This window comes from Eschscholzia californica, unplaced genomic scaffold (genome assembly GCF_041429995.1).
Source record: "Eschscholzia californica isolate CP2 unplaced genomic scaffold, dmEscCali1.0.p SCAF_3, whole genome shotgun sequence".
NCBI classification, from domain to species: domain Eukaryota; kingdom Viridiplantae; phylum Streptophyta; class Magnoliopsida; order Ranunculales; family Papaveraceae; genus Eschscholzia; species Eschscholzia californica.
Genome location: NW_028238420.1, coordinates 48,954,551 through 48,969,939, shown reverse-complemented (window position 1 = coordinate 48,969,939; position 15,389 = coordinate 48,954,551). Strand labels below are relative to the sequence as shown.

Below are 15,389 nucleotides of genomic sequence, written 5' to 3'. Positions count from 1 at the left end.
AAGTGTTTTTTTTTGTGCTAGTATTTCAGGGATATGCAGAGTTCTGTAGCCTTAGCTCAGCATGAAGGACCAGTAACTTTAGTCTTGGTGTTAATTATGAGGTGTTCGATTATCTTAAATCATCTGGACAATAGAGTTTGTGATCTTTGCAACTCCATTTTAAAACAAAATATGGTCTAATACTTTTTTATTCTATTTTTTCGGCTTTACAAAGACATTGATAAACAATACGACGTGATAAGTTCGATCACTGCCGAAATTAAACGCTTGTAGAAAAAGACCAGTAGCCCAACTAAACTACTGGTCTAAAGTCTATCTAACTACTTTATTTATAATCAAGTTCAGTAATTCCTGAATTTGCACTTCCACGAGATAGAACGTGAGACCTCTATATTGCGAAGCAGATGCACTACCAACGACTACTAGTTGTTGACCTAATAACCTTTTAATTGACAAGGTGAACCACTAATTAATCTCCAAATGGTACTCTTTAGGCATGATAAAGTTGTCCACACCCTAAACCATTGTTTGCCCAAAAAGGAAAAATGCAAACGGAGCCGATTCTTGACAGTTTTACATGTTATAATATAAATACATATTGGGACACCTTGAAGAGACTATTGAAGGCTCTAAAAAATGTGTCTCAACCTTTCGAACCTCGAAAAGCAGCTCTCTTTCACATCAATCTTCTTCTTCTTCTATGGAAGGAATCTATTATTTTTATATGAAGTAGAAGAAGTCAAAAAAGAAAATGGTTCTAGATCTGTTGGAACCCTTACAAAGACTTCATCGAATTCGATCTCCCAATAAAATATTGGTCAACTTTCTTTCTTTATTCCTATATACTCTGCTTTCATAATGGACCCTTGTTTTGCTTTTAATTTGTTCCTTTTATGTATCTTGTTTTCTTATTTTGGTCATCACAATTTCCATTTTCTCATTGATAGATCTCATATCTAATGCTTATCAGAAGAATAAATCTAAACCAACCACATCCTAGACTGCCTATGTGTTAATTTTGAGTTTTAAAATTTCCGAGTTTGAAAACACAAGAAAGAATGGTGAAATTGTTGTCAGCTGTGTAGGATGCGGCGGTCTAAGAGACTGTTAGTCTAGCATTATAGTTATTATAAACACCCAAAACCGTGTTTATGGATTTTGACACTTTAACCTCCAAAACTAGTCGTTTGATAGATATCGAAGCCGGGATGTTAAGAATATCAAATAACCCGCTGCTTCTAAATAATTCTTCCATTTCTTGCATATTGATGCTTAGGCCTGGTTATATCGAGTCTGAAATTTGATAATACCACCTGGCTTGAGAGAACGTTTCAGGCCTCGGCAACTCGCTATAAGTACGTATTCAACCTTAGTAAGTGTCGAGACTATTGGATGGGCCTGTGGAGCCTTCTCCATGAGCAAAATCTTGAATCTACAGAATTAGGTTTAAACGATAAAAACAGAGACAATATCAATAACTGCTATGCTTGGTCATCACACTAGCGAGATGAGAGCCCGACCCAGCCCAGCCCGGTCCAGCTGACATCAATAATAAAGGACCCTTTATTTGACCATACTTGGGTTGTGGAAGAGTTGCCCTAGGAAGCCTTTATTGGGGTCTGGACTTGAAACAAAGGATTCACTAAGTAGGCTTATAGTGAATTCGGCCCATTCAGAATTAGTATGGGCCTACTCATAGTGGGCCAAAGAGTATTTAATCAATTTGAGAGCCCAAGACATGAAAGTTGATGATGAAGTTCAGCAAGTTACGTGTCATAAGGAGGAGACGATAGAATCTTATAGGCGTCAATTTGGATATTCTTTCTTTCTACCAAAATTCTACTCCTTTTTTTACCTTCTTCAAGAACAACCCACCTCCATTTTCCCCCAATCTCTTTCTCTCTCTAAAATCACCTCAATCTCTCAACACAGACCCAGAAAATCTAGTAGTCGAAGAAGATAATTAGTCTTTGATATCATGGCGACTTCAGAAGTAGATGTTCTCCTTTCCTCTTCCATGTTTGACCTACCAAAAGGTACTAACTTTTTAGGGTTTCAAACCCTTAAATGATTCAATCACTTTTTATTTTGTTTGTTTGATGGTTTTTCATACTTGGGTATTTTGTATTAGGAACAGTTAATCTCAAATTCGTTTGATGCATTTCAGTTTCATTGATTCTATGAAAACCCTAGATTTGATTGTGAGTCGGTATGTCAATTTTCAGGGGAAACTCTAAAATCTAGAGGAAGGTTACTTGAGAAGAAAATTGACATTCTCGAAAGCTTGGCTGGAACAGTAAACTTCTCACTTTGTTATTATTAGTTCATTAATAGATCTGAATTGTTAAGTGAAATTTGGGTTAAAAAATGTAGTAACTTTGTTCCTCCAAAACTGTGGAAATTTGTTCAATTTGGGTTTATATTCTTGTTAGGTTAAAATGAAGTTAGTATTAAAGACTTCTAGTATTCCTTCAATTTTACCATCTCATATAGAAATTTTTTTTGCTTCTTCTATTGTGAAGGGTCTAAATATCACAATGAAGTTGGAATATGACTTTTTCGATAAACTCACTCTTTGCAGGTTAGTAATCGTCGGTCCCGCAGATGGTTAAACGATCGTTTATTAATGGAACTTGTTCCCCGTTTAAATGCAGATGAAATTAGGGGCCTTTTCGCTCCACCTCCATGGGGTAATAGTTTACTTTGAGAAGCAATTTATATCATCTTGTATCACTTGATTTCCTTTTTATTAATTACTCTTCGAACTTTTCTTTCCATTTCAATGTTATACTTTGGGGGTTTATGATTTCTAGGCTTACCGATTCAATGTATCTTTCGTCGTGATAGGTGATGATGTACCTCTATCGGCATTTTCGATGACAAATGTGGGAGAATGGGACACGTTTAGGAATATTGACATGGATAAAGAGGTTTGTTGTTTTTGTTTTCAGTAATAGAAGATTGCATTTTGGGTAGAGAAAAGAAATGAAATGATATGACTGCGTTGGTTTTGTTGTTCAAATTAGACGCTCCAAATCTTATGGTATGTTGTTCCCTTTTCGTGTGTAGGCTAGCCTGATTAGACCCCTAGCTGGTTCCTCTACAAAGAGGAAAGGTCATGTTGATGCTGATAAGCTAGCTGCACAGAATGCGTGGTACAGAATAGATTGCCGAACGAGAGAGGCACTTAGGCGTAGCTTCCTTTCCGAACTTATTGAAGGATACGAGGTAAATCTAGTCGAAACATCCAAAGCAAGTGTTTTGGTTTTGTAGATTTGGTTTAAACGAAACATGTTTTATTGGAGGAATGGATCTTTCTTGTTGGTCAAACAATATTTAGGGAAAGCTAACACGTTCCAAGTATGTTCAACTTTAAGTACTTCCGCATGTCTATGCTCTCTTTACAATATTTACTTTTTTGCAGAAATGCATACGTTCATTCATCACGGATAGTGGAGATGACGAAGTACTTGTACTTCAAGTTCAAGACCCTTTCCACCGATTGTTGTTGCACGGCGTCTGTGAGGTAACCTTCTCGTTACACTTGGAGACCGACTCTCTCTCTCTCTCTCTCTCTCTCTCTCTCTATATATATATATATATATATATATATATATATATATATAGCTCATCGCTTATGTTGCAACGGCTTAGAAAATGTGGTTACAACAACTGCAGACCAATATTTATACCATCAAAATGTGACATAGTTTTGAACATTTTGAAACAGTTTTACGACTTGGTATCGGTAACTATAGCAAGTTCGAAAGAGGTGAAAAAGGGAAAATCATCGAAGATGACGACAATCGAGAAGAAGAGGTCTGGCACTTCAGAGCTTCCAAATATAACTCTATCCCATTTCCTGAAAATGTGCAAGCAAGGAATATGGTGATTCAAAAAGAGTTTGTCTATATGTTATAAACTTAAGTTAAGCTAATCAGGATGTTGTTATTTATGCAAGACTGGATACGATTTCATACTCAATCAAATTTAAAAAAAAAAAAATGCTTCAATTTGTTCATCTTTAAGTTCAATTAGTTGTATGAATGTATCTATTAAGCAATGCTCTCAATATTTGAGCCCCTCCCCCTGGATAAACAATTTTCTTCACAGGGTCCAGCTTTTCAAATCACTTAGTATTTGGTAGTGTTGAAGTGTTTACATCTTTATTTCCATGGTTATTTTATTTTCCCATGTGTTTCTCTGTTTAACACTAGGCCAGCTATGATTGGCGTGACAAATGGAATGGAATTACCAGGATTAGTGGTGCTTATTGGTCCCGACCGGCCCGCATGGATTACGGACCAGGCTAGCTGCTAGCCCGGGCTAGACTTCAATCTGAACCCGGTGGGCCACTCTGCTATGGCCCCGACAGTTGAGCCCAGGGCTAACCTGGGTTTAGCAATCTCAGGCCAGACTGGGGTTCAGGCTAGTGTCGGCCAGCGCGGCACTATTGCAGCCCAATTCGGGTATGCAGCCCAATTCGGGTAGGTTCGTCCCAGTTCGGCTGCATTAGGAATTTGATATCTAAAAAAAGGTAGAAAATCTGATAAAATTGGTAGGAAATTTTGTACTTGAAAACTTATAATCAATGAACTTAAAGATGAATGGTCAATTACTAGATTAGTTTTTTATGGGATTATTATTGGAACCAAATCTACCACTATGAGTCTCTCCTATTCTTCTAGAAGACAAAACAGGCACCCTGAAATAGAGGAAACAGAAGGATGGAGAGAAGTTTAACCATCTACTCACCGCCTTTGAAACTTTGAAGTGTAAACAGTCACTATCATTCTCTCTCTTCTAAACCCCTTGTTGTGAACTACTACTCCAAAACCCTTATCTCCAATCATTTCTTATTGTTCTCCTACTGTCTGACTTGGGAAGATATGAGTAGAGAAGAGATCTTGAAGATTCGGGTATTCCCTCTTGCATGTTCTATTCTTCTTCTTCTTCCATATCTTTATTTGGGGTATTTATTTGTGGAGGCTTTTCTTGTTTTCAACTCAAGATCTTCACTTCTCTCTCTCTCTCTCTCAAAAAACTAACTCTAATTGATATTTTGTTGTATCACTCTACTTGCAGACTTGTGCTCTCAAAGTGAACATACACTGTGATGGATGTAAGCACCAGGGGCGTGTTTGAGGGGGTGCGACTGGTGCCGTCGCACCGGGCCCCCCTCAAACCACATAATTTTCTTATAGAGATAGGGGCCACTTAAATTCCGATTAGTTATATTAATTTAGCAGTACACAATGAAACAAGATGGTGATGTAGCTGAATTGGTAAACCTCTTGAGTGTTAACAAAGAGTTCTCAAGTTCAATCCACCCAACAGTCACTTTTTGTTTATTTTATGAACTCGTTATTATCTCCAACTGTTTCTAACAACAACTATTTTCTTCACAAAAAAATAACAACTATTATTTATGGTATTAAGTTATGGATAAAGTGATAAACTATTAGTTTAGTTTGTATGTTTATGAAGTCGAATACTTATTTTTCTATCTTTTCGTGGAAGGAGTGTTGTCAAATGTGTATGGTTTTTGCATAGAAGTATTTGGGATGAAAAAATACACAACTTAGAATAAGTATTCAACTTCACGGAAGGAGTTAAACTTTTTTTCTTATCGAACTTAGTTTCTTAAGAGATAATTACTAAACGTATAATGTGTGAAAAGAATTTACGTTTTGATATCAGTGGAGAAAGGGCCTCAAATATTTTTTTCGCACCGGGCCCCCAAATTCTCGGCCACGCCACTGGTAAGCACAAAGTGAAAAAACTATTGCACAAAATTGAAGGTCTTCTGTTTTTTCAGATTCCCTTACTGATTTCATGTACTGGAATTCCTTTCCTCTCTTTTAGAATTAGAATTGAATCCTAAACTTTGTCTCAATATGATTTGATTACAGGGGTTTATAAAGTTACAGTAGATTCAGAACAGGGGAAGGTTACAGTTTTAGGAAATGTTGATCCAAATATACTTATTAAGAAGCTGGGGAAACATGCTGAGATTTGGGGTGGTGGTCAAAAGTGTTTAAACAACAACCAAATTCAATTCAGTAACCAGTTCAAGAATATCCAAATTGATAAAGCAGGGAAGAGTGCTGGTGGTGGTGGAAAAGATAACAAAAGTCAACAGAAAGGTGGGAAAGGCCAACACAAGGGTGGTGGTGGTGGTGGTGGTGAGAAGCAAATACAACAGCTGAAAGGGCTGAAAGATTTGAACTTGCCTCAATTGAAAGACATGAAGTTACCTCCTTTCAAACCTGACAAAAAAACAATTAAATTTAACTTGCCTGAGGATGATTATGATGAGGATGAGGATGATTATGGTGATGATGATGACGATTTTGTTCAACCTCCTCAACCTCCTCAACCTCTGAGCAAGATGAAACCCATGATGGTTAATGGTAAAGGAGGTATTAGTGGTGGTGGTGGAAATGGGGAGATGTTAAATGCCATGTTGGAAGGGCTTTCTATGGATAATAACAAGAGTGGTAGTGGTGGGGATGAAAAGTATAATGGGGGGAAACAAACTCAAATTGGTAAAAGTGGGGACAAAGATGGTAAAAATGGTGGTGGCGGTGGTGGTGCTAAGAGTGGTAAGAAGGGCGGTAAGAAGGGTGGCCGTGGAAGTAAGAACGAATGTGGTGGTAAAGTAATGAATGATATGAATAATATGATGTATCAAGGAAGAATTAATAACATAGATGATGCTTTAGAAGGTTGTGGTGGTGGTGAGAATATGGGTCAGATGATGATGAGACAGGTGGGTCAGATTCCTGCAGTACAAGGCCTACCATCGGCAGCCAAGAATCCGGGCGGTGCCGGGTACTATCAAGGGCATGAGATGCCACCATACATGACAGCAGGAGCAAGTATGATGCATGGTAATGGGAATGAAGGATTCCACTCAATGATGTATGCCCGGCCGCCTCCGGCGGTTTCATACTACCCTCCACCGGTGGCAGATCCCTACACACATTATTTCAGTGATGACAACACCACTAGTTGCAATGTTATGTGAGAAATCTTTTATTAGGAAAGTTTGCTTTTTTGGGGGTGATTTTTGTTTTCTTTGTGAAGTTAGAAGTTAGGTTTTAGTTATAAGATAAGCTAATTAGAGGTGATAGTACATAGTAGGTTAGAGATAGCAAAGAGATTGTGTTGTAAGATAGGGGAAAGGAGTGGTGTTTTGGAGATGGAAAGTGTAGAGAGGGTTGTAGCTACTTGTGAGTTGTGAGGAGTGTCTTGTGTTAATATGTATATGTGAAGTTGGAAACATAATAAGAAAGAGGTAATGAGTAGAGAAGTCTTTCCCCATTTATTTCTTGTTTGTTGTTGTTGTTGTATACAATCTAACTAAAACTAATTGACAATGAACGTAAAGAGATGGGATCATCCCAAGTGTATGAAGAGTCATGAGGTAGCTAACTTGATTAATCAAACACTCAAAAGCGGGTTGAGTTGTTCATTTAGGAAGTCTTACTTCTGACTAGATGCTAGCATGTGTTGGTTTTCGACCATATTTCTCAAAATTAATATCTTCTACACCAGTCTCGTTCGTTTGACAAGAGTTGTTGTTGTATATAGGCATGTTTCGACAAATGTTTATTTGAAATAACATTAGTTGATAGAACAATGGTATATTACATAAGTTCTACAAATTTTGTGCCAAAACACTACCTGACTATCTAAATTTCGACAATAAAGTTAGAACTAAGATATTCTTAAAAATTAGAGTAAACATCTTTACTAATAAGGTTGACGCCTTTCAACCCCAATTATCATTCGAAACGACTTTACTTGTGGTATTCCACCAGACTTTTTCAAACCCAATCTACACAAAGATAAGTTTTATTATTAAGCTAAACCATAAACTTTAAATCTGTAAGCTAATCTCAACTTTTCAAGTCATTTTTATTTTGATAAAAATGAATAGTACTTATAAGATAGTGCAAATAGGTCTTTATGTGGCCACTCTTTTGCTCTTTACATTTGTTCCAAGAATTTTTAGTTAAGGTAGAACTGGTGGAAAACTAGGGTTAGATTCATATAATATGAATATTGGATTCCAACTAAACCATATCAATTTTTCGAAAACCAACAAATAGCAAGTTTTCAACATAAAAAAAAACAAATAGCAAGTAAACAAACCAAGGCCAAAAATTGTTGAGTGTGGGAGTGGTGTGATAGATGATATATTATCCTGATCAAATACATATGTTTGTAATTTAGTATGATATGTTATTCAATACTAGTATAGTACTGTATAATAAGAAAAATGATAGTGGTATAGGGTAATTATTTTGGTGATTTTAGGTTGAAAAAGGTTAGGGATTTTCAATTGACAACTTGATTTTTCAACAAAAAAAAATTGACAACTTGATTGTAAGGTGGAGGTTTCATTTAACCATCCTAGTCAATCACTAGCTTCCTTCTTTTCACTATTTCTCCTTCATGAAGTTGCAGTTTTTGTAGTTGTAAAAATTAATAGGTATCAAATTATTTTTTTTTGTTGAAGATGTATCAAATTACTAAAATTTGGAGAAACATAAACTCAAATGAACTTCTTTCTTGGTTCTTGTATTTTTCTCATTAGTCCCTCGTATTTGTTTTCTCGGCTAAAGAGGTCTAATGTGCCTATGGATATTTGGCTTTGATACCAATATTGAACCTCCTCCATAAATAACTAACCCGCTTATGCGTTCAGAATTTAGGTCAGTTTCTATTATATCTTTACCCGACCCACAAAAAATGATTGAACTAAAAGAAGCCATTGTGTATTATGTATCACCAGTTGGGAAATGAATGGGAAATTTCTATTGGCGGTTAGTTTAGTTCTAAGTTTTCGAGTTTTATAATCCGTTAATTTGGACGAAAGCAGTGAAGTGGCCACCTAGCTCAATTGGGTGTCCCACGGGCTCAAGTCGAATGCCCTTAGGACCAGTGTGTGTATTTTCAAATACTCTGCATCCCTATGGACAGTTTTACCACATGGATTAACTCTTTTATGTATTGATTCTATTGATTAGTTTAACTCTTTGATTTTAAGTGGGTTTCGTTGGATTCGAATTTGGGTGGCAAAAGTGAGACAATATCGTTAACTACTAAACTTAGAACATCGAAAATGACGCCAAAACAACAAAAAGTCCAAATTGACACGCCTACATGGCAAGCCCCTCGTCTACTCAACATTGTCTAGAATCTTTAGTACAATATGAGCTTAAAACTTAGCTTATCCGGTAGCACTTTAGGTAGTCACATAAATAATTTCTTATGTGCACAAAACATGTATCTATTCAGCTTGGGTTTTAGACACGACGAAAATGCAGATAAGTGTTGGACTTTATTTGAGTTCGAATATTGGTGGCCAAATCATTTTTGTTGTGTAGGGTCCACAAAACTACCATTAAAAATAGTAGAACAAATCTAGTTCAATGTGTCTCCTTGTGAAATCAGCAAACAAAAGTAAAGTGAATTAAGATTCGAATGTTTAATTAGTTTAAGATTTGAAAACTCATTCATTAATCAAGATTAATAAATTGAGAGAAGAAAAAAAACTAAAAAAAGTAGAAGTTAAACAACAAAAGGGGTGGGTCCTGTTTTTTTTAGTTTCTTTCTTCACATTTCGGTGTTTGTATGATTCTGCTTTCTACTCTTCTTCTTCTTCTTCCAAACTAATTCCAAATTATTGCCCACTTTTGTTCATACCCATCATCGATTCTCTCTCTCCCTCTCTCTAACGCCTCTTGAAACTCTTAATTCTCAAGATTGTCGCCTTTCACTGGTACTCTCTCTCTCTCTCTCTCTAAATTTACATATGTATGTTTGTTTCTCTCTCATCTATTATATGGGTTTAAAGGATATGAATCAATCATTATGTTTTTTGATGATTCTTTAAACTTTCAAGATTTTGGTGATGTAATTTGATTTTTTTTTTCCTTAATAACCCTAGTTCTGATTTCACCTAACTTGCTTCTCAAATCTGTTTCTTCTGAGTAACAGTGGGAATTATTGATTCAAATCATATAGTAATTAGTGTTGTTGCCAAACACTCCCTTAGATTATTATGTTTTCCTTTCTATCACCTCTCTCTCTCTCGCTCTGAATTGATGAATTTGTGTTGTTTTGGATTCAGGGGATTTGTTAATTGTGAAAAATGGAAGGAAGTACATTTTCAGGAATTGGTAATGGAACCCAAGTTGATGGAAAAGTGTTACAAACATTTCAAAAAAGTTTTGTTCAAGTTCAAAATATTTTAGATCAAAATAGAGTACTTATCAATGAGATCAATCAAAACCATGAATCTAAAATCCCTCATAATTTAAGTAGAAATGTGGGTTTAATTAGAGAACTCAACAACAATATAAGAAGAGTTGTTGATCTTTATGGAGATCTTTCAACTTCTTTCACTAAATCAATGGAAGTTTCATCAGAAGGAGATTCAGGTGGTGGTACAATTAGATCAGATCATGAAAAGCTTGGTCAGAAAAGAAATAGAAATGGGGGTGGTAATTGAGTTTAATTCAATCAAGAATTCACTTGAAGAAGAACTCCATCACTAATTTTTAATACATTGAGGAAGATCATGTAACTCTTTGTGTGTTATCAATAGATCAATGTTTTAGTTTTCGTTAGAAATAATGATTCTAATTTGCTCACATTGTAACTCCATGTACTCTAATTTCATTTAGAACAAGAATTGTTTTTTTCTCCAAATATATTGTTTTAGATTATGTTTCTTAAAGTTTGGAGGTATCAAGGGTTTTGTACCCTTAGTCCCTCGCCTATGTTGGTCAAGGATTATACATTAGTTCGTAAGAAGACCCTCAGATTATATTAGTTGTTTGTGAAATTCTTAATAAGCCCATTAAATTTGGACATAAATTTCGAAAAAGAGAACCATATCGATAACTACTAAGACTGATGTTTTGTCCTTCCACCTCCTTAAAAACTTTTTTTTGGGTGAGGAGTTCGTAGATCTGATTTCAATATTCATCATTTTTCAGCTCTAAGGAAATAATTATAAGTGTATCATTTATTTCTTGTTATTCTGGATCAAGATAAGATCTCTTTATTTTAATAGTTTTATTTGTAATAAATACGTAATCCTAAAAGAAAAATAAGAATATGAAACGACTTAATTTTCCGCAACTTATTAATTTGTATTTTCCCCAACTTATTAATTTATATTGGAAGATATCATATCATAGGAGGGTAGTTTTTGGTGAAGATGCATTGGGGCCTCCTAGTGAAAGAAAGGTAGTAATTTCTAGGGTAACATTTTGGATTTACTTCTATACTAGAGATTGAGAAAGAATGGCAGATCAAAGCTTTTTGACTTGTCTTTTTAGCTCATCAATTTGAAATATGTGTTTGATTGGTTTCAGCTGGGATCTTGATTGCAAACAAACAAAAAAATGTAAAAAGATAAAATAAATAAGAATAAACAAAGCACAAGTGTTCAGGAGACAGGTAGATATAGAGAGATGTACAATGACAGTTACCTCCCAATTTCTCTCTCTAGATCAGGACAAAGAACCCTGCCCCCCAAAGGTTCTTTTTTTAGATTGAAACTGAAAATGAAATGCTTATTATTATTATCTTTTTCTTCAACCAGATTCTTCATCATACTTATTTTGTTCCCCTTTCTTTCTGATCTTTTTTGCAATAAATGTCATGTAATAGAATCATTTATCTTTGCTGATCTCATCACCTCTTTCTCTTTCTAATAACTCATTCTCTCTCCATTCTCTCTCCATCTCTCTCCATCTCTCTCTCGTATACAATAAAGATATTTTTGTTGGTGGATCAGTACTTGTTTTTTCTTTTGTTTGGTTAATTCCATTTATCTTAAAATATACCCTCAAAGATGACCAGCTTATAAGATGACCCTCTAAAGGGGCGTTGGTGAGGGGGTGCAGTCGGTGCGGTGGCACCGGCCTCCCTCTACCTAGGGGCCTCATCTTTGGCTGTGAGAAAGAACTTCTACAGTACCTGTCAATTTCTTTTCTTTACTAGTATTATACGTAGCTTAGTTGGTCTGAATCAAGTCCCACACGTAAAAGGTCCCAAGTTCAGAAGGCCCAGCGCTTTGGGGAAAGCTAAATAGTTTTCGGGGTCGCCGGCCGGAAATTGGCCGGTCGGCGACCTTCACCGGTGAAGACGATGAGGTGGCGAATACATGAGGTGGCAGTGAGAGAGAAGTGAGGTGGAGAGAGAGAGAGCTGAGGTGGAGAAGTTATTTTGCTTTCCCCCTAAATAAAATTGTCAAACAAAATTGACCAATTTTTGACCAAGTCTTCACACCCCGGAAACTATTTTGCTTTCCCCAAAGCGCTGTCAGAACCTTATATTGTTTTTATTTAAGTTTTATACTTTCAAATTCTATAGGCACTCGTAACATTATAATGTTTTCATAGTTCCAGCTTCTGTAGGCGCCCCCATTTACTAAATAAAAAGCCAGTGTAATAATTGAGATAGTAGTATTTTTCTTACATCAACATATGTATTTCATGATATTTTATGAAAAAAATTCTTCGGACAAACTATTTAAATATTCATCTATTACGTCGCATGTATTTTTTAGTTCTAAGATCATAAGAAGGGTCGGGCCCACTGAAGAAATTTCATGTATTCTTTAGTTCTCACAACTTTAGATTGTTTTTATTTAAGTTTTACAGTTTCAGATTCTATAGGCACCCATAACATTATAATGTTTTCATAGTTCCAACTTCTGTAGGCGCCCCCATTTAATAAATAAAGGCCGCGGCTTTGGGGAATAAAGAATAATCTCCGGGGAATAAAATTCTCTAAGGAATTCATGTTTTGTTGTACGTTCTCGGGAGAATTTTATTTTTTAATCCAAAAATTAACTTTATCAAACATTGGTCCCTAACTTTCATCTTCTCTATCACCTTCTCCACCACAACTACCACCACCATTTTCATCATAATCTTCTTCCTCTCTCTCTCTCTTCTTTTCACTCTCTAAAAATTAATCTCTTCATGTTAAGAAGACAAAAAAATAAATTAATTTGCCCTATAAAGAATCCAAACTACCAGGGATATTGAAGTTGAAGAAGAGTTAATAGAGGTTACTAGACGGGTGTAGGTTAGCAGTTTCAGGGTCATTGCTAATGAATTGGTAAGTGCACTTTCACCTCTCTACATTCTCTCTCAACATTTTTTCTCCCTAACTAGCCATTTTGTGTTCAGAAGGTGGCAACAAATTGACTACTAGGTTAAACCTTAGTACCAATTTGTTCTTCAATTTTACCCTAGATTAAACCCTAGTGCCATTTCCTTCTTTCATTTCACGCTAGGTTAAACCCTAGAACCAACTACTTCTTCACTTTAACGAAACCACAGACGGTAGCTTCCAAGTGGAGTCGAATCCAAAGTATACTACTTCACAATGGATGTACTGGTCTCCCCTTCTTCACAGAAGATCAGTTTTTAGAGAGAGAAAGAGAGGGAAAAGAAAAGAAACAGGGGAGAGAAGTAGTTGAAAATGACGATCGTGAGGGTGGTCGGAAGTTGTCACGGTGGCTGGAAGTTGTGATGGTCTTAAATTGAGAGGTTGAGGTAAGGTGAATAAGGAAATGAAGATTAAGGGTCAATAATCAACTTCATAAATTATTGGGCAAAATCATAAATATGGTCTTTAAGTCAATTTCGATTGACAAAGTCTTTATGCCCCAGAGATTTTTTATTATTCCTCAAAGCCGCGGCCTAAATAAAAGGCCAGTATAATAATTGAGATAGTAGTATGTTTTTTTTACATAAACATATGTAATTCATGATATTTATGGAAAAATTCTTCGGACAAACTATTTAAATATTCATTTATTATGTCGCATGTATTTTTTAGATCTCACATCATAAGAAGGGCCCCCAGAATAAATTTGGCACCGGGCTCCAAAATCTCGACTACGCCACTGACCCTTTAAACCACTTTTTTATCATATTTTTAATGACGTATAATTTCACTTCCAAATTTGCCCTCTCTTATTTTTGCCTTCTTTTGTATTTTGTAATTAATGGGAAAAAAAATATATACTTGTTAGAAAAAGAGAAGAAATATTAAATAGAGAAAGATGGAGACGTAACTCGGTAATCATCAAAATCCGAGACGGTGAGAGAATCTTCTACTTCCGATCTTCATTTCTTCATCTTCATCATTTTCATCATCGTCGTCATCATCTTTTTCATCATCACCATGGTATACTGTTACCAAGAACAAGACCTCACTAATAAGCATCGAATTAAATTCATCACAATCAATTAAGTACACAACTCCATCGATATTAGGTCATTTGTTTATATTCCCTTATCGATGCGAATCTATAGACTTTTTGAAAGATTTCAATCATACAGATTCATTAGTTAAATTAAAGGGTCTCCTGAAAATCGAAGTCTGTGAGATTATTTTTACATCTTCCAACGTGGTTCATTAGCAGAATCTCTAGCGTTTCAGATGATCCATAGAAGAAAAATAACAACATAGATCGGATTTTGTTCACGTTCTTATGAGTAGACTAAAGTCGAAGAAACTAGATATGGTTATCGCCAGTGCGGGAAGTTGTAGAATGTCCGACCGGTTCCCCCTCTTTCTTTCTCTAACATTTCTTTATTGTTTTGTGTGACAAATATATTTCATTATTTTCCATTTTGCCAAAATATTCATCATGACAAATGAAGATAAGAAGAAGAAAAGGGCAAAATATGGAACTAAAATTACACGTTAGGAAGAAATCTGACAAAAAATTGTAATAGTTCCACATTTCTCACGAGAGTGTCCAGAGCCTGAGCTATAGATGTAAGCTGGCGTTTAGTAAGTACGTAGGCCTTTTGGGGGGACTCCTGGAGTCCTGACCAAGAACAAAACCTCACACTACCTGTGTGTGATGGTGGACAAAGGGAGGATAATATCAGCAACTGCTAGGGCCTGGGGTGTCACAATTTGGTATCAGAGCTGAGGACGACTCTTCGCTGAGGGTGTGGGGATTGTAATAATCCTACATCGCTCACGAGAGTGTTTAGAGCCTGAGTTATAGGTGTACGCTGACGCTTAGTAAGTACCAAGACCTTTTGGGGGGACTCCTGGAGTCCTGGCCAAGAACAAAACTTCATACCACCTGTGCGTGGTGGTGAACAAAGGGAGGACAATATCGGCAACTGCTAAGGCATGGGGTGTCACATTTATAATGCCCTAATTTATTACAACGAGAACATCTATACCTTCTAATTTTTCTAGATTCCTTACCATGGTTTTCTTCACCACTGGAACCACCATTTTCAAATAGAGTCACTTTGCTTCGAAAAACTTGTTCTATAGACCCTCCAGCAGCTCTCTGGTTCATCTGTGTTCATGGGAACGTA

At 36.0% G+C, this 15,389-nt stretch overlaps 2 protein-coding genes and 1 pseudogene across 3 annotated transcripts; all 3 read left to right on the top strand.

Moving 5' to 3' along the window:
* Positions 1-1,775: 1,775 nt before the first annotated feature.
* On the top strand, positions 1,776-4,021 carry LOC147551220 (R3H domain protein). Its single transcript, XM_086671114.1, has 7 exons — positions 1,776-2,036; positions 2,226-2,296; positions 2,582-2,690; positions 2,848-2,930; positions 3,070-3,228; positions 3,425-3,526; positions 3,731-4,021. The coding sequence occupies exons 1-7, from the start codon at positions 1,979-1,981 to the stop codon at positions 3,890-3,892; spliced, it is 744 nt and encodes a 247-aa protein (XP_086527240.1). The 5' UTR covers positions 1,776-1,978; the 3' UTR covers positions 3,893-4,021.
* An 834-nt stretch (positions 4,022-4,855) lies between these two features.
* LOC147551219 (heavy metal-associated isoprenylated plant protein 32-like) lies at positions 4,856-7,030 on the top strand. The gene is made up of 4 exons (XM_086668535.1): positions 4,856-4,919; positions 5,086-5,130; positions 5,771-5,801; positions 5,913-7,030. The coding sequence occupies exons 1-4, from the start codon at positions 4,890-4,892 to the stop codon at positions 7,028-7,030; spliced, it is 1,224 nt and encodes a 407-aa protein (XP_086524661.1). The 5' UTR covers positions 4,856-4,889.
* Positions 7,031-9,690: 2,660 nt separating this feature from the next.
* LOC147551218 (protein ELF4-LIKE 3 pseudogene) lies at positions 9,691-10,725 on the top strand (annotated as a pseudogene). Its single transcript, XR_015237866.1, has 2 exons — positions 9,691-9,793; positions 10,145-10,725. The product of XR_015237866.1 is annotated as a protein ELF4-LIKE 3 pseudogene (transcript).
* The last annotated feature ends 4,664 nt before the right edge of the window (positions 10,726-15,389 follow it).

Coding starts and splice junctions, on each gene's coding strand:
- LOC147551220 (XM_086671114.1), top strand. CDS start 1,979: ATGGCGACTTCAGAAGTAGATGTTCTCCTTTCCTCTTCCATGTTTGAC. Junction 2,037..2,225: donor CATGTTTGACCTACCAAAAG/GTACTAACTTTT, acceptor GTCAATTTTCAG/GGGAAACTCTAAAATCTAGA. Junction 2,691..2,847: donor TTTCGCTCCACCTCCATGGG/GTAATAGTTTAC, acceptor TCGTCGTGATAG/GTGATGATGTACCTCTATCG.
- LOC147551219 (XM_086668535.1), top strand. CDS start 4,890: ATGAGTAGAGAAGAGATCTTGAAGATTCGG. Junction 4,920..5,085: donor AAGAGATCTTGAAGATTCGG/GTATTCCCTCTT, acceptor CTCTACTTGCAG/ACTTGTGCTCTCAAAGTGAA. Junction 5,802..5,912: donor ACTATTGCACAAAATTGAAG/GTCTTCTGTTTT, acceptor ATTTGATTACAG/GGGTTTATAAAGTTACAGTA.